This window comes from Lepidochelys kempii, chromosome 12 (genome assembly GCF_965140285.1).
Source record: "Lepidochelys kempii isolate rLepKem1 chromosome 12, rLepKem1.hap1, whole genome shotgun sequence".
NCBI classification, from domain to species: domain Eukaryota; kingdom Metazoa; phylum Chordata; order Testudines; family Cheloniidae; genus Lepidochelys; species Lepidochelys kempii.
In genome coordinates, this window is record NC_136391.1 from 43,730,619 (window position 1) to 43,754,211 (window position 23,593).

Consider the following 23,593-nt stretch of genomic DNA (forward strand, 5'->3'; position numbering starts at 1 on the left):
TTCAGCCCTGTGGGGAGGGAGGTCTTGGGGCTTCAGCAATGCTCCTTCTGAAGCCCTGAGTCCTGGCAGGTATATCCTATGGGGTTGAAGCCCCAAGACCCCCCTCCCTGCTGGGGAGAAGAAGCTCCTAGCCCTACCACCCAAATCCAGGGCAGAAGCCCTGAGTATCCTCCCTCTCTCTCCCCCCGCCCTTCCCTCTCGCCCCCAGTCTGGTAGGTCTAGAATGGCGGGGGGGAGAGGGGGGGCGTGGAGAGCTCCACGAGCCACACTTTAACTGTAAAAGAGCCACATGCGTTTTGCGAGCTGTGGTTTGGTCACCACTGTTCTAGAGGATGAAATGTTGCATTGCTAGTGAGGTGATAGGTGCTTATGGGAATCTAGCACCACCATCTGTAAGCAAAGCTAGCTCCAGAAGGATTTCTTAGATACTCTGATGAGCCTCTCTCTCACCCTAATAGAGGAAAATCTAGTTGACAACATTGACTGCTAAAGTGACAAACTATTGTAAAAATTATTTTGCTGTCTGGAATATGCATCTGGCACTTTGGGACTCTGAGGCAGAGTGAGAAAAATTATTTGTTTTACAATGTAATATTGATTTGCCTAACACTTTACTGTGATAGGTTTAGGGCATGTCCGTTTGGAGCAGTGGCCTTCACTCTTCACAGATTATGAGCTTGAACACCTGCTGTGGAACGAACAGCTAGCATAGTGAGGTTTGAATTGAGCCATTTCTGCTTTTAGGGCACTTTCTTGTTAGTAGTAGTGGTAGAGTCAGGCCCTTCAAGAGAAATTTGGAGCCCTAGTACAGAATGTTCACTGGGGCCTCACTCCCTGCAATTTCACTTTATTTACACAGACATTAGACATTTTGGGGGGAGCCCTGGACTTGGGACCTTGATACAGTTGTCTTCCTTTTCCCCACTTCTTGTCAGCCCTGGGTAGAGCTGTATTTCTAGGCAAGAGGGAAGGAGCATGACTATGTCATTAAGGAGACAATTCCATATTCATAGAATCATAGAATATCAGGGTTGGAAGGGACCTTAGGAGGTCATCTAGTCCAACCCCCTGCTCAAAGCAGGACCAGTCCCCAACTAAATCATCCCAGCCAGGGCTTTGTCAAGCCTGACCTTAAAAATATCTAAGGAAGGAGATTCCACCACCTCCCTAGGTAACGCATTCAACTGTTTCACCACCCTCCTAGTGAAAAAGTTTTTCCTAATATCCAACCTAAACCTCCCCCACTGCAACTTGAGACCATTACTCCTCATTCTGTCATCTGCTACCACTGAGAACAGTCTAGATCCATCCTCTTTGGAACCCCCTTTCAGGTAGTTGAAAGCAGCTATCAAATCCCGCCTCATTCTTCTCTTCCGCAGACTAAACAATCCCAGTTCCCTCAGCCTCTCCTCATAAGTCATGTGTTCCAGTCCCCTAATCATTTTTGTTGCCTTCCGCTGGACTCTTTCCAATTTTTCTAATGCATCCTTGTTGACTCATCAAAGTGTCAAACAAGTCAGCTCGGATAGAGGATTTGGTCCCATCTGTGGTTTAATTTTCCTGCTAATCGTGTGCTTCTCTTTAGTAATGGGTGAGATCCAAAGAGGTGAAGGATGTTTCTAGATCATAGAGATACAGGGTGTTGCAGATGCTTTCCAGGCACAATCCAGGGGCCACTTCCAGCCTTACCTTAGTTTATGGAGTCTCCTCACATGTCTTGTCCACAACTGTTATGCCTGAGGGCATTCTGTGCCAAAAAATAAAAAATTCTGCACACAATATTTTAAAATTCTGCAAGCTTTATTTGTCGATAAATAAATGCAGAGGCTTCAGCATGGTGGTGGGGAGCATAGGCCACTGGCTGTACAAAGGTGGGAGATTACCCTGCAGCCTCCCCATCCCTTACCCCCAGGACAAGGACTCAGTGGTGAGGCTGCACCCAACCCTGGCACAGCACAAGGCCTGAGTATACCACAGAAACACCCTGTGGCCCTGCCCCTTTGTGCTAGGTGCACCTGTGGGGCAGGCAGGCTCAACCAGGCAGGATCCAAGTGTGGAGGGGCTCAGTGTGGGGTGAGAAGATTCTGTGTGAGGCAATCTGGGTGCAGGCAGCTCAGTGGGGGGTCTAGATGTGGGGGGATCTGGATGCACAGAGGCTCATTGGGGGGGTTCCAGGTGCAGGGGCAATGGGACTCTGCCTGGGCTTTCAGGTGAAAGTGGTGGGGGCTCAGCGGAGGGGTCTGAGTGTTTGGGGCTCAGCGGGGGGTCTGGATCCTGGGGGGAGTGGGGCTTCGTGGGGTGAAGGTCTGGGTGCAGCTAGTTGGGGGTCTGGATGTGGGGGCTCAGGGTGGTGCAGGGGGGTTGGGCGTGTCAGGGTGGGGGTTTGAGAGCAGGGAGCTCAGTGTGGGGGTGGTTTGGGTGCAGGGGTGGGGGTCCGGAGGCAGGGGGTCTGGGTGCAGGAGGGCTCCAGGTGCAGGGGTTGAGGTTCAGTGGGATGGAGGGCTAGTGGGGTTCTGGGTATATGGGGTGAGGCTTGGCAGGAGTGTCTGGGTATGGGAGGTCCAGATGCATGGGGATTGGGTGGATGGGGGAGCAGCTCCCCATCCAGTGACACCCCCCCGCAGCTGAGGAGCGATGGGGGCAAGAAGCATGGAAGAATGCTGAGCTTCCTGCAGCTGGGGGAGGATTCTCGGGGGAGGGGGGTCTGACACAGCCCCATCCACTCCTTTGCAGGGGAAGAAGAAATCCTGTCCTCTCCTGCTTTCAGCCCAGCCAGGGCTAGCAGGTGGTCTCAGCTCAGGGTAGGAGCCAAAGGATGGGGTGTTCCCAGCCTTGCGGTGATTTACCTCTCCGCCGGCTGCTCCAGGTGCTTGAAACGATGAACCTGCGCAGCTAGGTAGTGGTGCGTGACTGCTCTTGCAGCTTCCCTTTGTTTCCCTGTCAGAAAGTCATTTTTATGTGGGGAAGCAAAGAAATCTGCAGGGGACATGAATTCTGTGCACGTGTAGTGGCGCAGAATTCCCCCAGGAGTAAGCAGCTGTTTGGATGACTGCAACCCATGAGGGATGAGGGGAATTTGGGAAAGCAGAAGGAGACGGGGGTGAGGTGTGGAAATTACACTTGGCTGGTCATTGGAGGTGTTGGAGAAGGAAAGCAACAGGCAATCTATTGGATTTCAGTCTTCGTGCCAGCAGCTAACCATCTACTTTTGATGTCCTTTAGAGGAACATGAAGTGCAATGGGAGCAGAAACTGCTTGAACAGGAGGAGTCGATTTGGCTCCCGTGAGAGAGACTGGCTGAAAGAGGATGTTGGGCGAGGCTGTGTGTACATTTATGGAGCAGACTCTGCAACTGCGACCTCTTCTGACCTGCACTTGGTCCTTTGTACAGTGGATACCCTGGCATCTGAGATCTGTGATGGAGAGGGTAGGGAGAACCTCTATTTGCAGCTCCATGGAGACCTGGTCAGGTAAGGACAGAAGGAAAGGGTAAATCCAATTCCAGAAGTGGATGGAGGGCAGTGCTTTCTTGCTGTGGGCAAATGAATGTGAATGAAACTAGGGCTGATTTAAAGTAGGTAGGTATAGCCTTATGATTCATTTTGGGTGCAAGATGCACTAGTCACTAATAACAGGTCTGTTCTTTGGTGGCTATTTAGAGATTAATTAAGATGATGACTGGTGAGACATACGTAGAGACTGAGTTTTATTTGTACGATGTTTATTATAAACAAAATCACAGAACTAGGAAACAAGATAAGATTAATAGCTGAATTCGCATCATGTATACTCAGGAATCAGTGGGGCTGTGGATTCCCCTTAAAATGAGATTAAGTGTTATTAGGTCTAATGTGGCTTTATGCTAACTATTACCACTAGTCCTCAAGCTGAATACTAGGCTTCAGACTCACTGCAAAGCCCATTTTAAAATAATCTTTGTTGTTTTTTTTATCCTACTTGCATCGTAGCTTTAGTTTAATTTGCACTAATTAAACAAGCATCTTAACTTTTTCTAAAATATAAGTGATTATTTACGTGATCACCTAAGCTCAGGTTATGGGTCAACAAAGGGGTTCTGTATGATAGATGGATCCAGTTCTGAGCATATAATACTATAATTTATGGATTGAAGCTGTTATGCTCAGATAGGAAACACTCATTGGTGTTTTGGCTGGGAGGGTTTGACTGGTAATTCCCCTAGAAGCACCTCCTTTTTGAAGAGTGTTTCGTTTGAGTGAGTTAACTTCTGGGAACTTCTAGTTGGACATGGAATATGCCCTGGGGTGAGAGATGTCCCTGTTTATATAATGCTGCATCTTTTTCCATATAAAGGGCTAAATTTTACTCCCAGTATATACTATCTTAACATCTTTATTCATCTTTATAAAACTGGCATCCTAAATGATAGCATATTTGTTAGGCAAATTATTCAAATGTATTCACCAAAAAAAGGCCACAGACGAAAAGGGCCAGAGTTAAGGTCATAGAAATGTCTAATGTGCATGTTCACAAGTGTAAATTTTCTTGAGAATGTATAATCTCTAAGTTACCTTTAGTGATCATTTCTTGACATCTATATTTTGTTAACTGAAATGATCTTGGTATGTACTTCTGTGATGGTCATGATTTAGTAACTGTATAAATTAATGCTTTTTCAGTGGGGATATCCTTTGTTTAAAAAAATGAATTGCAAAGTATGCTAAGATTATAAATAGACTTAAGCTATAAAGTTTTATGTGCAGAAAACTTGGACTTCAGTATATAAAGTGTTGTGCCTTAGGTCATTATGCACTGAAAATAGACTTCAGCTCATAAAGTTTAATGTGCACAAACTTTGTGCTGAGAAGATCATGAATTCCTCATAGCTTTACAAGCCATAGAGTTCTTTTGAATTTAGACTTTGTATTACCTCCAGTGGATTTTGGATTTCAGCGTGTAAACCTGCCACTCCTTTTCATGGACAAAGTTAAAACGGGAGTCTCTAATCCACACTTTTCCCAGTGGACCTAATCCATGTTGTTCTTCTAAAATGCACGGGGAAAGGCATGGCACTTTGGAGCACTTCTCCAGTTCCTGGTAAAAGTTCCACTGCTGGGGCCCTAGACTTCAGTGTGTTTGGGAAAGTCATTGACAGATGGGAGGAAAGACTGGGTGTCCTTTGCATCACTAAGTATTTTTGATAAAGTATTATTTGCATAAATTATACACTGAAGTTTTTTCTTCACAATAAGTTATAGGTGTGTAAAACTATGTGTACTGAATTACTTATTGTATAATGACTTCATGAGCTGAAGGATGCCTGATCCTTCCAATTGCCTCAGTACAAAAGTAAATCTATGTTCCTTATAGCTCCTTAGAATCATAGAATATCAGGGTTGGAAGGGACCCCAGAAGGTCATCTAGTCCAACCCCCTGCTCGAAGCAGGACCAATTCCCAGTTAAATCATCCCAGCCAGGGCTTTGTCAAGCCTGACCTTAAAAACCTCTAAGGAAGGAGATTCTACCACCTCCCTAGGTAACGCATTCCAGTGTTTCACCACCCTCTTAGTGAAAAAGTTTTTCCTAATATCCAATCTAAACCTTCCCCACCTCTCAGCATGGATTAACGCTCAAGGTAGCATAGGTTGGGTCTACTGAACATCTGAGTTCCTGAGATCCCAGATATGGTTTTATCTAGGGAGAAGTGTGGGAGCATGAAGGAGAGGAGAGAACTGTGTCATGACAGCTGATAAATTTGCACATAAAATTTTTGCAGGGACCAAACTGCACAAATTCACTGCAATAGAAACTTTTCCTGCACAAATTGCTCTCTTGGAATGCTTAAAAGACTGGGGTCTTGATGTTTTAAAAGTTTAATAGAAAGTTTTCCTGCTGTAGTGTTGGATTCCCTCTGAAACCTTTTCCACTCCGCTTATCCAGAATACCTTGTTCACTTCTAGGAGAACACTTTATCCAGTTTTCTGGGATCCAAAAAACTCAGTTCGACTCCAGATTTAGTCACTCAGGTTCCTTTATTTGTCATGCAGCAAAGCTATGCTGATCAGACTCAAGTGTAGGGGAGAGTATAGTATGTACCATACATCCAGAGTTACACAGAAAAACTCTTCCTTTATATACATTTACACTTTACATTGCATCACATGTTTTTGAATTAGCTTGGTTACTTTGCAGGAACCAGTCCCTGTGCAACATGCTCTGTCTATGCATTATCCTCACTTGACCTAGTCTTTACCTCATCTCTACATTCCAAACTATTTTGTCCATTGTTAATAAATGGGTCCCTGGGTGTTCTCCATCTTATCTGAGCTGGCTCAAACATTCTGTCTTTTTCAACCTCCTGAGGTCCCTTCCAACCCTGATATTTCTGTGATCCATTTACCTCCCTAATTCTGTTGTCCAAGAAATGAGGCCTCCAAGAAATGAGGCCTCCCTCCAGATGTTAATTGCTCATGTCAGGCTAGGTCTCCCCTACATGTTGTCTGCTTACAAATCTTGTTGTAGTTTTGGCATAGAAAGTTTTGCACACTGGAATTCATGATGGAAAACCAAGTATTGATGATGAAAGCTAGTCACTTATTTATGAGATTTGACATGCATATATACTAGTGTGCAATACAGTTTAAGTAAGGCTCTGGCTATGAAATCTTGAAAATGGAGTTTTGTAAAGTTATCAGTTCTTCAGGTTTTCAGAAACAATTCTATTATATGAAAATGGCAGTTTTTCAAGCCAAAACATTCTCTTTGAAAGTTGAAAATTTGTAAAAAAAAGAGGATTTATAATAAAAATCGGGCTTCCTCTTCAATACTGTAAGCAAGTGCGGTTTCAGTGAATTCAGTGATGTTACACTCACTTTTGCAAGCTCTGGATTTGGCTCCCAGATTTTTCTGCTGTTGTGCATTGGGTGCTGAGAATACAGAACATGCAGCATAGCTTGAATTCAGCATATTGGTACAGGAAAAGGAAGACAGTGCAGTCCTGTTCTGTATTGCATCATAACAGTGAGGCGAGTAAGACTAGATTTGTAGTGGAGCTCTCCCTTCACTTGGCTATGTGTCTGAGTTGCAGGAACCAGGCATAGGTCAGTTACAGTAAGGGTATACATAGCTGTTGGCATGGAGCCATGGATGTAGCTGATAAATTGTGTTTATTAGGTGAAATGTTTATAGGAAAATTGCCTTTAGTGGCTCATTGCTTAGTTCTGTAGTGATCTTCCAGCACTTAGAGCACAGACCCTTTACCCCAGAGCCCTGATAAGGTTAGGATTTGAAGACGCATTGTTGGAGCAGTTGTAAGAGATTGTGTTTTAATTCCCCTTTTGAACTTTTGTTTCAGCCTCTCTTTTCTTGTTGTTTTGCAGCATTACTTCACTTTGATTTGTGGCAAGTTGAATAGCTAAGTTAATTGGTCTCTGTGAATAATACTTTGAAACCCAGTCCTGAGCTTTAAACTGATGGCAGCAGGTCCTGCTCCCACACTTGCTACCTTCTTGCCTTTAGCAATTCAACAAGCTTGATCCTGAAATTCAGTTCTTGAACTATTGCATGTCACCTGTGCAAAATTCTGAATGTAAATGTAGCAGGAAGGTCTCGTAAATAAACCTCAAAGGGGGAAGGTCTCCGTACAGCAGGGTTCTCAAACTGGGGGTTGGGACCCCTCGGGGTCGCAAGGTTATTACATGGTGGGTTGTGAGCTATCAGGTTCCACCCGAAGCCCTGCTTTGCCTCCAGCATTTATAACGGTGTTAAATATATAAAAAAGTGTTTTTAATGTATAAGGGGAGTCACACTCAGAGGCTTACTGTGTGAAAGGGGTCACCAGTACAAAAGTCTGAGAACCCCAGCCATAGAGATACAGTAAGTATGAAATTCCCCTTAGTAGTCATTTGTTTGACATTAGGATATGGTCCATGGTCTTGGTCAGTTCTCCTGAGGAAGATGACACCAAACTCAAGGTCTCACTATACCCAAATTCTCTCAAATGCCAAGAGAATTCCATTTTAGTGCACGATCTGCTGATCAATGTGGTCACATGCATATGAACACAAATAACCCGGTCAAGCATCTGATGTCGCTTGGACCCCAAGTAACTCTTAATTCCCCACCATTTGAATCCTTGTAGGTGGATTTTTCCCACATCTCCTGGATTAAGAATACAAATACTGATCACCCTTTTGGGGTAGGAGGGGCAGGAGAAGATCCCCAGATATTTGTCCTAAACTTCCAGGAATGTCCTTGTGGTGTTACTCCTCAGCTGAAGTAGATCCTCTGTGATCCCCATTAAGTGCATACGCATTTCAGTAAGTTCCTTTGAGCATTTACCTCTCTAAGATGTATAGGTCTAAGGTCTTCAGCCTGTCTTTCTAGCTAAGACCTTCCATTCCTTAGGTTCTCTTTGAAAGTTTTTCAAAAGTTATAGCTCACAATAAAGGATAGGTTCCGAAAACTACATGGATAAAACTCTTTTCTGTACCTGAATGAACCAGGTAATCATAGGCCAGTCTCACATTGATCTCAGGGAAGATATAATAGAGCAGCTGATGTGAGTCTTCTTTAATAAGTATTAAAGAAGGGTAATTAATTAATGTCAATCAACATCGGTTCATGGAAAATAAATCCTGTCAAACAAACTTGATTTTTTTTTATGAGATTACAAATTTGGTTGATAAAAATAATAGTGTTGTTGTAATATACTTAGATTTCTGTAAGGAATTTGATGTGGTACTGCATGACATTTTTATTAAAAATATAGAATGATATAAAAACTGGATAACTCATAAGTCTCAAAATGTAATTGTAAACAGCGAATCATAATTAACATTTTTAATGGTGAGGGTAATTAACCACTGGAACAATTTACCAAGGGCTATGGTGTGTTATCAAGATTGGTGTTTTTCTTTAAAAACAAAAAAAAACAAAAAAACACAACCCTAGGAATTATTTTGGGGAAGTTCTGTGGCCAGTGTTATACAGGAGGTCAGACTAGATGATCACAATGTCCCTTGTGGCCTTGGAATCTACGAAGGTATAAAACCTGGCTTTTATGCATGGGCAATAACTAAAGTTACATGAGGGTCTGTGAAGCTGCTGTTCTGTGCTGGCCTCCTGTTCTCTCCTATGCTTATTTCTTACCCTGGCCTGATAGTGCTCTCTCACTGACCTAGCTGAAGTGACCAGTACTTGGTATGTGATACTAAAAACACTAGACTGGAGGGTTTGACACCACATGAAAGGAGAGGAAATGTTCTCAGTGAATTGCTGGTGTATTCTCCAACTACACTAGCCCTCAGTGTGTACTGTGTGTAGGAAAGAGCATGTACAAGTACAGTCTTTTCAGTTGCATGTTTCTGATTGCCTTCAGGTTTTGTCTGTTTACAGATTGCATTGTATTCTGTTGGGGGAAGATGCATGTTTTCCTGTATTCAGTTTGAGGATGAAAGGATGTGTCGGGTAATGCACTTTCTTCACAAATACCATCTATTTAGGATCCTGGATCTTGCATTCACTATTTCTATACAGGCTGAATGCCTCAAGTGATAACATTTTTGACCCCTAAGGGCAACATTATAGGGTCAAGAGGCAAGCAGCCTTCACTTACTGTTAGTTCTGCACCACCCAGGATTCTAACCATTGCCCTTGGAACCTTCCAGTCCATTCCTCTTTGACCAGGGTCTGGTAAAGGAGTTTCTTGTAGGAGCTGTCTCTCTCCAGCAACTTACTTGCTTAAGGTATCTTTTTTTGGTTTGCGCCCTCTCCCACTCCCCATGCCTTCCAAGCCTTTTTATTTCTAGACCCTTTGGCTTCTGGTCTGTCAGTTGCCTGGGAGCACTGATTCAGTCCACAAGGTTCCAGTCTCCAAAGACATTTGAAGAACCATGTCATGGGTCTATGGATGAACAACAAACCTTTTTCCTTCAGCATTTGGTCTATTTTCAAAGCCTCGTACTGCTACAAGCTTTTAGCTCTTTGTTTTGTATTTCTTTCAGCTGTTTTCTTTGCTCTTTCAGGATGTCACCTACTGCCTTGACCCCTTGGAAGGAAGCGATACCACTTAGCAGCTTCAGACAAAAATCTGTGCTGCAGAAGAACATCTATAATGCAGAGTACAATACAAGTGTCTGAATGGGGCATGCTGTACAGGGTATCATGGGGAATGTCTAGAGATGTTACTGTAAACACTCAAGTATCATGGGGAATGCCTCCAAGTCTTCCTCAAGGCAGTCCCCTGGGAGTTGTGCAAGTCCAACGCAAGTCCAGAATGTTTCAAAGGAGAAACCCCTGCAGCGTAAGCCTGAGCCACTTCTCTTGCTGATATGATGTTCATGAGACTAGACTGGAGGGTTGACAGCACACGCAAGCGGCGGGCAGATACTCCCAATAAATTGCTTGGTTATTCCCGAGCTATACTAGCTCTCTGTCTGTACTGTACTCTGTGTAGGAAAGACCATGCACAAGTACAATCTCTTCAGCTGCACATTTCTCAATAAAAACAAAGAGGAGTCCTTGTGGCACTTTAGAGACTAACACATTTATTTGGGCATAAGCTTTCGTGAGCTAAAACCCACTTCATCAGATGCATTGAGGAGGTATAAATACACAGCATATGAAAAGATGGGAGTTGCCTTACCAAGTGAGGGGTCAGTGTTAACGAGCCAATTCAATTTAAGTTGGAAGTAGGCAATTCTCAACAGTTGACAAGGAGGAGTGGAAATCACTTTTGTAGTGTGAATGAGGCCAATGTAAACAGCTTATGCCCAAATAAATGTTAGTCTCTAAAGTGCCAAAAGGACTCCTCATTGTTTTTATTGAGAAATGTGCAGCTGAAGAGATTGTACTTGTGCATGGTCTTTCCTACACAATGAGGAGTCCTTTTGGCACTTTAGAGACTAACACATTTATTTGGGCATAAGCTGTTTACATTGGCCTCATTCACACTACAAAAGTGACTTCCACTCCTCCTTGTCAACTGTTGAGAATTACCTACTTCCAACTTAAATTGAATTGGCTCATTAGCACAGACCCCCCACTTGGTAAGGCAACTCCCATCTTTTCATATGCTGTGTATTTATACCTCCTCAATGCATCTGATGAAGTGGGTTTTAGCCCATGAAAGCTTATGCCCAAATAAATGTGTTAGTCTCTAAAGTGCCACAGGGACTCCTCGTTGTTTTTGGTGGTGCAGACTAACATGGCTACCACTCTGAAATATTCCCCAATGGAAGTTGCTTTCAGATTAGTCTACAGGACTCTGTCTGGGTGCCACTTTTATCAACACAGGCCCAACTTCCTGCTAGGCTCATTAAAATATTTCTGCCATGTGCTGAGTTTTTGACTCCCTCCAAACCTTGGCACTTGCTGCAGATGGCACTGAGCTATGACTCAGCTGATGAGGCATTGCCTCCCCACTGTACTCCAAGGCACCACTGATGGAGTTAGGGGCTTCAGGTAGCTTATGTCAAGATATAGGGCATCAGTTTCCCTTTCTCAGCCACAGTCAGGAAGCGTAAGTGTTAGGGTTTGTCTGGGGACCTGGGCACGTCTCACCAGCACATCTCAAAGTCTGCCTTGAGGCGGCAGTGACACCTTGGTGCTTCCCTCTCACCCTCAGTTTGGAGTCTTGGAATCACTCGGTGTAGCCAGAGCACTTCGCAGCAATACTGACACCCTCCTTGAGTTGGCTCTTTGTGCCTCTTGCTTCATGGGTCTCAGCACATCCAATGTCTCTGCATCCCAAAGTATTGCTGATGTTCCAGGCTACCCCCTCATCTTGCTAACTCCAGGTGCTCATATGGAGGCAATGGAGCTGATTAGGACAATGAAGTGATTGAGGAGTCTGTGCAACTTCCTGATGCCAGGTACATTTCCATGGTGAAAGAGCAGTAGGATGGTGATTTTGTTTTAGAATCTGACTTGTCCAAGTTGCTAAAAAAGGTTGCAAAGTTACCAGTCCAGGAATGTGCAGAAGCCACGATTGAGAGATGGATAGGTCAGAAGCCCAGTGCACCTCTGTCACCAACTGAAGCAGCGTGGCAGACACCCCCCACTTCTTTCCCACCTCCGCACACACAACCACCTCTGCTGCCCTATCTTGGATGTCATAGAAAAAAAGTACATTCTCCTTCAGGACACTCCTGTCTGTCTCCTGCCCCCAGTGTCCCATGCAAGCTTTATACTTGGGATGAGGTTGGCCTGAGGAAAGACAAATGCAATGTAATGTGCCTCAGAACCTTGAGCTTCAGTACTGGGATTGCTTTGGATGAAGCACTTGTCATTTTGTAGCTGGAGCCCTTTGAGATCTGTTAGTCCACAACACATTTGCCCAAGAACAGGTCAAGCTTTGGAAAAAGATCTCTCTCCCGGCTGATTTTCTTCCCGAAGGTGAATGTTAGTGAGCAGAGGGCACGGTCCTGATGGAGCATCAGTTCCAGGTAGTCTCTGATGAAAATTATGCAGTGAATAATCTGTGTTATGGGTGGATATCTGTAGGTCTGTTCTAGCTCAAGGCTTCCAGATCTCGTCATCAGGTCCAAAAAAAAAAAAAAAAAGAGATGAGAACCTACCCTGCATTGGAGAGAACCTCTTTTGGACTCAGAGACCTCTTACAGAAAGCAAAGCAGTCAAAAGCTCTGCATTCTTCTGGATCTGTCTCCTTTTGTGAGTCCCTTTCACAAGGGAGGGAAGGGGAAGCATCTGCGTCTTTTTTTTTTTTAAATATAAAAAGCCTCTTTCACACTGACTGTACAGGGTGCTTGGTCTTAGCAGCAGCAGATGCCAGAGGATCTTAAGCTTTCATACCAAAAAAGCCAAAGGGTGTTTGAAGGATTCCTAAGCATATAATCAGCCAACACTTCATGCAGCTTTCCAGGACCATCTTGTTGGAGGCAGGGAGCCATTTTCAGCTGATGGGCCCTTGTTCATCTTGAAGATGTGGGTCTTGAGCACTGCTCAGAGGGAATACAAAATATTATGGCTGTCGATTAATCGCAGTTAACTCTCACAATTAACTCAAAAAAATTAATCATGATTAATCGCAGTGTTAAACAATAGAATACCAGTTGAAATTTATTAAATATTTTTGGATGTTTTTCTACATTTTCAAATATATTGATTTCTGTTACAACACAGAATACAAAGTATACAGTGCTCATTTTATAGTATTATTTTTATTACAAATATTTGCACTATAAAAATGATAAAAGAAATAGTAGTTTTCAATACACCTCATACAAGTACTGTAGTGCAATCTCTTTATCATGAAAGTGTAATTTACAAATGTAGATTTATTTTTTATTTTTTTTTGGTCACATAAATGCACTCAAAAAAACCCCCAACCCAACATAAAACTTTAGAGCAGGGGTGGGGAACCTTCGGCCCGCTGACTAATTTAATTCAGCCCATGGCAAGTCTCCGTGCCATGGGCCAGAAGCCCTGAGCCTCGTCCCCCTGCCCCCAAAAGCTCCCGGGCAGAGGGGTGATCAGGGAAGCTCTACGTGCTGCCCCAAGCGCCAGCTCCGCAGCTCTTATTGTCTGGGAACTGCGGCCAGTGGGAGCTGCGGGGGCGGTACCTGCAGGCGCAGGCAGCACTCACCATGCAGAGCCCCCTGGCTGCCCCTCTGCCTTGGGGCTGGACTTGCCAGCCACTTCTGGGAGCAGCGCGGGACCAGGGCAGTCAGGGAGCATGCCTTAGCCCCCCCTGTGCTGCCGACAAGGAGCCACCTCAGTTAAGTGCCACCTGGCCAGAGCCCCCACCACTCACCCTCTCCTACACCCCAATCACACTCCCAGCCCCCACACCTCAACCCCCTCAGAATCATATAAGATTAGGGTTGGAAGAGACCTCAGGAGGTCATCTGGTCCAATTTCCTGCTCAAAGCAGGACCAACCCTAACTAAATCATCCCAGCCAGGGCTTTGTCAAGCCGGGCCTTAAAAACCTCTAAGGATGGAGATTCCACCCCCTCCCTGGGTAACCCATTCCAGTGCTTCACCACTCTCCTAGTGAAATAGTTTTTCCTAATATCCAACCTAGACCTCCCCCACTGCAACTTGAGACCATTGTTCCTTGTTCTGTCATCTGCCACCAGTGAGAAAAAGCCTAGCTCCATCCTCTTTGTAACTCCCCTTCAGGTAGTTGAATGCTGCTATCAAATCCCCCCTAATTCTTCTCTTCTGCAGACTAAGTAAGCCCAGTTTTCTTAGTCTCTCCTCATAAGTCATGTGCCCCAGCCCTCTAATCATTTTTGTTGCCCTCCACTGGACTCTCTCCAATTTGTCCACATCCTTTTTATAGTAGGGGGGCCTCCGCACCCGCACTCCAGGCCTGAGTCCCTTCCCACACCCAAACTCCCAGAGTCCACACCCCTACCTGCACCCTAACTGCCTGCCCCAGTTCGGAACCATGTCTCTCACTCTAACTCCCCCCCAGCCCTGAGCCCCCTCCTGCACCCCAAACTTCTCATCCCTGACCCCACCCCAGAGCCTGCACCTGCAGCCGGAACCTTCACCCCCTTCTTCACCCCAACCCAGAGCCTGCTCCCACACCCTGAACCCCTCATTTCTGGCCCCACCCTGGAACCTAGGGGAAGACCCGAGCCTCCGCCCTCTCCCTTCACCCCCCCATGGGGCTGGAGTCACGAGTGCTGGCTTACCCCACTGCGGGAGGAAGCCCCGAGCCTCTGCTCCTCCCCCCGCAGGGCTGTGTGTGGCCTGCAACTGATTTTTTTCTGTGGCCCTTGATAGAAAAAAGGTTCCCCCCGTCTGCTTCAGAGCCTGCAAGTCCACTCAGTCCCACTTCTTACTCAGCCAATCGCTGAGTTTGTTTATATTTATGGGAGATACTGTTGCCTGCTACTTATTTATTATGTCACCTGAAAGTGAGAACAGGTGTTCACATGGCACTTTTGTAGCCAGTGTTGCAAGGTATTTACATGCCAGATATGCTAAACGTTTGTATGCCCCTTCATGTTTCGGCCACCATTCCAGAGGACATGCTTCCATGCTGATGATGCTCGTTAAAAAAATAATGCTTTAATTAAATTTGTGACTGAACTCCTTGGGGGAGAATTGTATGTCTCCTGTTCTGTTTTACCCGCATTCTGCCATATATTTCATGTTACAGTCTCGGATGATGACTCAGCACATGTTGTTCATTTTAAGAACACTTTCACAGCAGATTTGACAAAATGCAAAGAAGGTACCAATGCGAGATTTCTAAAAATAGCTACAGCGCTCGACCCAAGGTTTAAGAATCTGAAGTGCCGTCCAAAATCTGAGAGGGACAAAGCGTGGAGCATGCTTTCAGGAGTCTTAAAAGAGCAACATTCGGATGCGGAAACCATAGAACCCGAACCACCAAAAAAGAAAATCAACCTTCTGCTTGTGACACCTGACTCAGATGATGAAAACAAACATGCGTCAGTCTGCTCTGCTCTTGATCATTATCGAGCAGAACCCCTCATCAGCATGGACGCATGTCCTCTGGAATGGTGGTTGAAGCATGAAGGGACATACGAATCTTTAGCATATCTTGCAACTCTGGCTACAACAGTACCGTGTGAATGCCTGTTCTCACTTTCAGGTGACAGTGTAAACAAGAAGCAGGCAGGTTTATCTTCTGCAAATTGTAACCAAACTTGTTTGTCTAAGCAGTTGGCTGACAAGTGGATTTGTAGGCTCCAAAGTTTTACATTGTTTTATTTTTGAATGCAGTTATTTTTTTGTACATAATTCTACATTTGTAAGTTGCACTTTCATGATAAAGAGATTACACTATAGTACTTGTATTAGGTGAATTGAAAAATACAATTTATTTACAGTGCAAATATCTGTAATAAAAAATAAATATAAAGTGAACACTGTACACTTTGTATTCTGTGTTGTAATTGAAATCAATGTATTTGAAAATGCAGAAAATGTCTAAAAATATTTAAATAAATGGTATTCTATTATTAACTGCATGATTAATTGTGATTAAATTTTTTAATCGCTTGATAGCCCTACAAAATATTTCAGAAAACCCCGTGATGGCTTCCCCCCGGGGTGGCACCTGGAACTGGGGTAGCACTGAGCTCTCTGGCCCACCGTCTTGGGTTCCCTGTCACTGTGCTGCTGTGCCAAGTTGCAAAGCTCTCTAACCTGGCACTTTCACCAGCATTCACACAGGTAGGGATACACCCAGCTGCAGTCACATGCAGGTTCTCTAACCACCAGCCTCCCAGCCTAGGCCCCTGGAGCAGTAGGGGACCATCCTGCCCTGGTCAAATTTGGCCAGTATATGGGTTTAAACCCCGGTCAGCCTCTCCCGCAACGTGAAGAGGACTGTGCATGCTTGTGATAACCAAGCTGAGATTTTTCACAGACACCTTAGTCAAATGCACAGTGGTTTTGATTAAAACATAAAATAAGTTTATTAACTACAAAAGGATAGATTTTAAGTGATAGCAAACAGATCAAAGCAGATTACCTGGTAAATAAACAAAACTGCAAACTGAGCTTAACATACTAGATATGTAGGAGATGAATTAGCAGTGATAAACAGGCTGGCAGATTCTTAAGGCACAAGCTGCCTTGGCTTTGAAGCTTGGGTTTCCCAGGTTTTTATACATAGGCTAGAAATCCCTTATCCTGGGACTATCACTTCCTCCCGTTCAGTCTTTATTCCTAAGGTGTTTCCAGGTGTGTTGTTGTAGGGAGAGTGAGGTACCCATGTGATGTCATTTTTCCCCTTTTATATCTTCTTCCCACTTGCTGGAAAGCTGTTTTGCTGTGACCTGGGTCAAACAGTTCCCATTGTGTAGTACTATCGCTCAGAGGTTTTTATTGTACACAGTTCCTGGGGTAATCCTTGTGCTTGTGTGCATTTCCTCAATAAGCCATTCACATTGTTTGACCTTTTTACTGCTGTAACTGAAAGGCTGCTTGTGGGTGTTTTCAACCTCACATCATGTTTCAGTAACACGTACACAGCCAAACTTCATAACTTCAGATATGATGATAGCGCATACAATCCAACGAGATATTAATGAGTGGAGGGCACATGACACTTGAATGCAATTCACATCTCCTAATGCTCACTTAGGATCACAGGGGTCCACTGAGATGGTCCCATATAGAAACATATTATGGGTACTACAAATACAGGGTAAACACAAGACCCAGCATTTGTAGTGTGGTCTGAGCCATTTCCTGATGACTCTGACTTATCATTTCTGCCAGCCCGAGGTCTTGGATGCTGTTCTGGGGGAAGAAGGTTTGAGTTAAGTCTGGCAGAGCAACTCCGCATTTCAGCTGTGTGGCCGGAGCTGGCAGGGAGAGGAACTCCCTCCCCTGGCCCAGTTGAGCCCCCGCCAGTTGCCACGGCCTGCGAGGGCTGCCTCTTGCCCAGCCCCAAGATGCTGCGGCAAGAGAGGGCTGGGGGAAGTCCTCTCTCCCTGGGGCAGCCTGCACCCCAAACCTCTCATCCCTGGCCCCATCCCAGAGCCTTCACCTTCTGCACCAAATCCTCTGTCATAGATTCATAGATATTAAGGTCAGAAGGGACCATTAATGATCATCTAGTCTGACCTCCCACACAATGCAGGCCACAGAATCTCACCCACTCACTCCTGCAATAAACCTCTCACCTATGTCTGAGCTATTGAAGTCCTCAAATCATGGTTTAAAGACTTCAAGGTGCAGAGAATTCTCCAGCAAGTGACCCATACCCCATGCTGCAGAGGAAGGTGAAAAACCCTCTTCCAATCTGCCCTGGAGGAAAATTCCTTCCTGACCCCAAGTATGGCGATCAGCTGAACCCTGAGCATGTGGGCAAGATTCACCAGCCAGATACCCAGGAAAGAATTCTCTGTAGTAACTCAGATCCCACCCCATCTAACATCTCATCACAGGCCATCGGGCCTATTTATCATAGAATCATAGAATATCAGGGTAGGAAGGGACCTCAGGCGGTCATCTAGTCCTACCCCCTGCTCAAAGCAGGACCAATCCCCAACTAAATCATCCCAGCCAGGGCTTTGTCAAGCCTGACCTTAAAAACTTCTAAGGAAGGAGATTCCACCACCTCCTTAGATAACTCATTCCCGTGTTTCACCACCCTCCTAGTGAAAAAGTTTTTCCTAATATCCAACCTAAATCTCCCCCACTGCAACTTGAGACCATTACTCCTTGTCCTGTCATCTGCTACCACTGAGAACAGTCTAGAGCCATCCTCTTTGGAACCCCCTTTCAGGTAGTTGAAAGCAGCTATCAAATCCCCCCTCATTCTTCTCTTCCGCAGACTAAACGTCCCCAGTTCCCTCAGCCTCTCCTCATAAGTCATGTGTTCCAGTCCCCTAATCATTTTTGTTGCCCTCCGCTGGACTCTTTCCATTTTTTCCATATCCTTCTTGTAGTGTGTGGCCCAAAACTAGACACAGTACTCCAGATGAGGCCTCACCAATGTCGAATAGAGGGGAACGATCACGTCCCTCGATCTGCTCGCTATGCCCCTACTTATACATCCCAAAATGCCATTGGCCTTCTTGGCAACAAGGGCACACTGTTGACTCATATCCAACTTCTCGTCCACTGTCACCCCTAGGTCCTTTTCTGCAGAACTGCTGCCGAGCCATTCGGTGTCCTAGCCCTGAGCCCTCTCCTGCACCCTGAACCCCTCATCCCCAGCCCCACCCCAGAGCCCGTACCCCCAGCCAGAGCCTTCATCCCCCCGCAACCCTCTGCCCTAGCCCCGAGCCCCCTCCCACACGCCAATCCCCTCATCCCTGGCCCCACCCCAGAGCCCACACCCCCATCCAGAGCCCTCATCCAACCCTCTGCCCAGTCCTGAGTCCCCTCCCACACTCCAAACCCCTCGGCTCCACACGTCACCTCCATATTGGTGCACATAAAATTAATTCTGCACATGGACGTAAAAAATTAGAGAGAGCGCTGCCTTGAAGCTTTATAGCTGTGGGAGTGGGCTTTGTCTGGCAAGACATTCCTATTTGCCTCAAACCTGGAAAGGAATGAGAACATGATTGCAGACAATTCCATGTGTGAGTTGTCTTCATGATTGGCCTTTTGAGTGGGAGACATAGGTTCTGGAGGAAAATCTCTACTAAAGCTTTTTACATGGATGAACATTTTCCTGATGCTTGCATGTACATCCTGATGTTGCCTTCTCCATATGCTTGATGTTAAAATGTTCATGAGGTTCTACTGGGAGTAGACTAAAGCCCTTAGAAAGTCTACCCAATCTAATTCTAGTTTGCTGAGCAGTGCTGTTCCAAGAGGTCCATTTCCACACTGTCCCTCTTTTTCACGTAGGTGCTCAGATACCAAGTTGATGGGTGGCAATATAAGAACCTAAATAGATTTTAGATATGTCCTGGCTGGCTTGAAACTAGAAGGGCATATCATGACTCACTTGATACAAGTAAGGCTGCCCCCAGGACCTGTCTTGTTTAATCTTTCCATCTGAGATATATTGTCATCCTCTGATGCTACAGAACCTGTTACTTTGATTCAATATCCAGGGAGGAATTCATCTGTCTTGCAGAACGTGATCTTCTTCTAGTGCTTGCTCGTGTCCATTCCATTGTAGGTGTGTGTGTGTGCTCGCCACATGCACCGGTGCCAGAAGTTGTTCCCTCAGTGGTATCTGTAGAGGACTGGCTCTGTCACTGCATGTGTATGCACCAGGGTGCCACCAGCTCCCCTCACCCTCAGTTTCTTGTTACCGCCAGTGACAGTCTCCTTGCCTTGGAAAGCCTATTTTTCTCAACTGTACCCAGTTGCGAACTTTTTTGTATCTAGGTGTTTTTAAATGGTTAGTTTTATAGTTCCCTTAGAGTAGTTTTTGTGTAGTTTGTTAGTCCCAAACGGGACTTAGCCTAGGGATGGGATGCCCCGGTCCCCAGGTTTCAAACCTTGTGACTGTTGCAAGAAACCCACGCCAGTCAGTGATCCCCATGGAAGCTGCTTGAAGTGCTTAGGGGAAACCCACGTTAACGACAAGTGTTGTATTTGCAAGAGTTTCAGACCACAGACCAAGAAGGAGTGGGACATTCGTCTCCGAGCACTCCTTATGGAGTTGACCCTTACCCTGGCTTCAGAGCTGACCAGGTTGGACACTGCTCCTAGCCCTGCAGCTTCGGTCTGGAGTACGCCACTGACACCGGCCACAGACGGGCGCCAATCCCCATCCCCAGTACCGGCTAAAAAGCAAAGAAAGGCTGGGAGGGAAGGAGAGAACCGGAGCAGAGCAAAGACCCATGAGGGGCAGCTCTTCCCCTCCAGATGGAGGTCAGGCCCCGACTCCTGCTCAGCGGCAGAGCCCACTCCAGGACCCGCCCACCACCCAAGGGAGTGGCAGAGGCACTTAGCACCTAGTGGTGCTATCACGCCATGAAAGACAACCTGTCCTTGCTGGTGCTGCCCATGCTGGCTACGACTGTACCCTGTTCAAGGGATAAACCTGCCTTGGGACCCTTCCAATGGTTCCCATCAGTACAGGACTGCTCCTCACTGCAGAAGGTGCCCCATCAAAGCTTGCCTGAGCAATGGCACCAGCCTGTGGACATGGACCAGCTGGCCTGCCAGAGTTCCTGGCGTCGGTCCAGGGACTTCAGGCAACGTTCCTCAGGTTCAAGGTGGCGATCGTCAGTGGGCTGGCGCAGACCCATAGAGGCACAGCAATAGTCCTCAGAGCCCTAGTGCTGAGAGCACCCGATCCGCTCGCCCAGTGCATGACACTGCGCGGGGTGGAGACACTGGTCCCTGGAGCCATGCCACTGATCGCCAGACCCCCAGTATGGCTTACCGCGAGCACATTGACTGTCTCTGACTCATCAGTCAATTCACTCATGCTCCCGCTCCCAAAGCATAAGGTGTAGATCGTTGGGGTTCTGTTGCAGATCGTCTGGACGATGACACCGGTCACTGAGATCACGGTACCGTGAGTCATCACCCTCTTACAGATTCTCAGCAGAGGCTCGGCCAGGGCCAATGGGATCGGTGTAGACAGGCGGCCTTGGTGCCGGCCTGGTCCCCCAGACATGTATCCCCCTCCTTGGGCTCCGACAGCGAGGAGGAAATCCTGCCTGTGGGCCAGGGCCTACTATCAGGGGCATTGGCATTACCCGCTGGGCCACCATTGGCAGCATGGCCACAGGGACAGTAGCCTGCCCCCTGGCAGCTCTGGAAGCCCTGGGGATTTCCCCAACCTTCTCAGGGGCTGAGGTCAGCATCGGGGGCATCTGACAAACGGCAACAGTCTCCCGTCCCTGGACTCGGACATGGAGTCAGAGCGGGCTCCCCAGGTCCAGCCAGCCTCGCGTGAGGCTCTGACGACAGAGTCGGCAGATTTGGCAGACCCACACATACCTGCCACCTCATCGTGTTCACCCGATGCGGCGATAGTGAGATCTTGTCACCCAGTTCCCCAGGACGATGCTGAGGCTCACCAGGAGCTCTTAAAGAGGGTGCCTCCAACTTGGGGCTGGAAGCCATGGAGTTGGCAGAGTGCTTGGACTTTTTGTTCGACGTACTCAGCGCGGCAGCTCCAGCCAGGGTGGCATTGCCTGTGCACGAGGGGGTGGCAAAAATCATGAAGGCCCTGTGGCATACACCTTCCTCACTGTCATCCATCTCCAAGTGGGCAGAGCGGAAATACTACATTCCCAGCAAGGGGTATGAGTCTCTTTATACCCACCCTGCCCCAAGCTCACTGATTGTGTCGGCAGCCAATGAGCATGACAGACAGGGCCAACCAGGATCGATGCCCAAGAACAAGCCTTCACTTCAGAACCACCGTATACAGTATTCTACAAGGAGAAGGTCCAGCTGCAGCCCCATCCAGCTTTTCTGCCTAAGGTGGTGTCCCCTTTTCATGTCAACCAGGATATCTTCCTCCCGGTTTTCTGTCCAAAGCCGCACTCGACCAATGAGGAGAGGCAGCTGCACACTCTGGATGTCCGGCGCGCCCTGGCGTTCTACCTGGAGTACACCAAACCTTTCTGCAGGTTGACCCAGCCCTTTATCGCGACAGCTGGTAGGATGAAGGACCTTCCAATGTCCCTCAGAGAATTTCAAATTGGATCACCACCTGCATCCGTACTTGTTATGAGTTGGCTCATGCTGTACCTCCACCAATAGTAAAGCTTCACTCAACTAGGGCTCAGTAGTTTTCGGTTGCCTTCCTGGTGCACGTCCCTGTCGAGGTCAACTGCAGGGCCGCAACATGGTCTGTGGTACACAAGTTCACAACGCATTATGCTATCACCCAGTAAGCCAGAGATGATGTTGGATTTGGCAGAGCTGTCTTGTAGTCGACACATCCATGAATTCCTATCTGCCTCTGGTGGTACTGCTTGGGAGTCACCTACAATGGAATGGACGTGAGCAAGCACTCAAAGAAGAAAAGACAGTTACCTTTTCGTAACTGGTGTTCTTTGAGATGTGTTGCCCATGTCCATTCCATGACCCACCCTCCTTCCCCACAGTTGGAGTTTCCGGCAAGGTGGAACAGAGGGTCAGGGGGAGCCGGTGGCACCCCTTACGGTGCATACGTGCACTACTCCAGAGGGTGCCGGAGCTGGTCCCCTACGAATACCACTGAGGGAAAACTTTGGCACTGGTGCATGTGGTGAGCACACATACAGAATGGACATGAGCAACACACCTTGAAGAACATCAGTTACGAAAAGGTAACTCTCTTTTTCTGAAGGAGAAGCCAAATTCACTTGTACCTTGAGTTTTGTTCATTTAGGGATGTCCTTTATTTGAGTTGAGATTTTTGATATTTTATTTGTTTGGATCATTTTGCTCACTATTGAAGGTTTAAACCTAGTTACATTTGTTATGTATAAAATAATACAGTCTGACCAGTTGTATATATGTACACATTCAAACCTGTCACTTGAAAAGAGCTAATTTCCTAAAGCTGAAAATTATTAGGAGCTGAATTGAATGGGAGGAAAAAGTTAAACGTAAGTGTGAATGATGATTGGAAGTTGTTTAAGAGAACTTTTCCAGATGCCCCAGATCCTCACAATTCTGCAATCAATAAAGCAGGCTTTGTCAGTTTAAAAAAGAACTCCTGGTAAAGAAGTGAAGTGAAAGCAGTAATAAAAAACTTGAACAAAAATGAAAATCTAACAAATTGAAAGAGAGGGAAGCTGATAGTAGTGATTGTATATTAAGCCATGAAGTATAGACACCTTATAAGAGAAGCTAAATGTATTAATGAAAAATAATTAGTCAGTAGGATTAATGACACAAGGAAAAATGTTTTACAGTGTATCAGGAATGTAAGAAATTATAGCAGAGGTATCTATTAATAGACAGGGACAATAAAATTGTTAATGTTGCAGAAAAGATGCGTTAAATGTTTCTGTTCTGTATTTGGGACAAAGCTGGTTGACACATTCAATTTACAGCAATAATGAAATACTTTATATTCCCATATATGTTAAATGATTGTAGTACAATTAATGCCAGTTATCATGGTTTTATGGAAAACAAGTCTTGTCAAACAAAGTTGATCATGTTTTTTGACGAGATTAAAAGTCTAACACATTTCTTTTGTCAACATAACATACTTTGATAAGGCATTGTACTAT

At 46.0% G+C, this 23,593-nt stretch overlaps 1 protein-coding gene across 6 annotated transcripts in view; it reads left to right on the forward strand.

Annotated features, from left to right (window-relative positions):
* The window catches only part of PHLPP2 (PH domain and leucine rich repeat protein phosphatase 2), a 143,512-nt gene that overhangs the window by 6,804 nt on the left and 113,115 nt on the right, over nucleotides 1-23,593 (forward strand). For 4 of the 6 annotated variants that reach the window (XR_012154557.2, XM_073308382.2, XM_078848154.1 and 1 more), the window contains exon 2: nucleotides 3,223-3,470. Coding sequence is in view for 3 of the 6 variants with exons in the window: in XM_073308382.2 (XP_073164483.1) it covers nucleotides 3,223-3,470 (248 nt within the window). In the remaining 3 variants the exon portion in view is untranslated. Of the gene's footprint in view, nucleotides 1-3,222; nucleotides 3,471-10,004; nucleotides 10,283-11,605; nucleotides 11,853-23,593 lie in introns of those variants that run through there. The other 2 variants (XM_073308384.2, XM_073308383.2) reach the window with 2 other exon arrangements.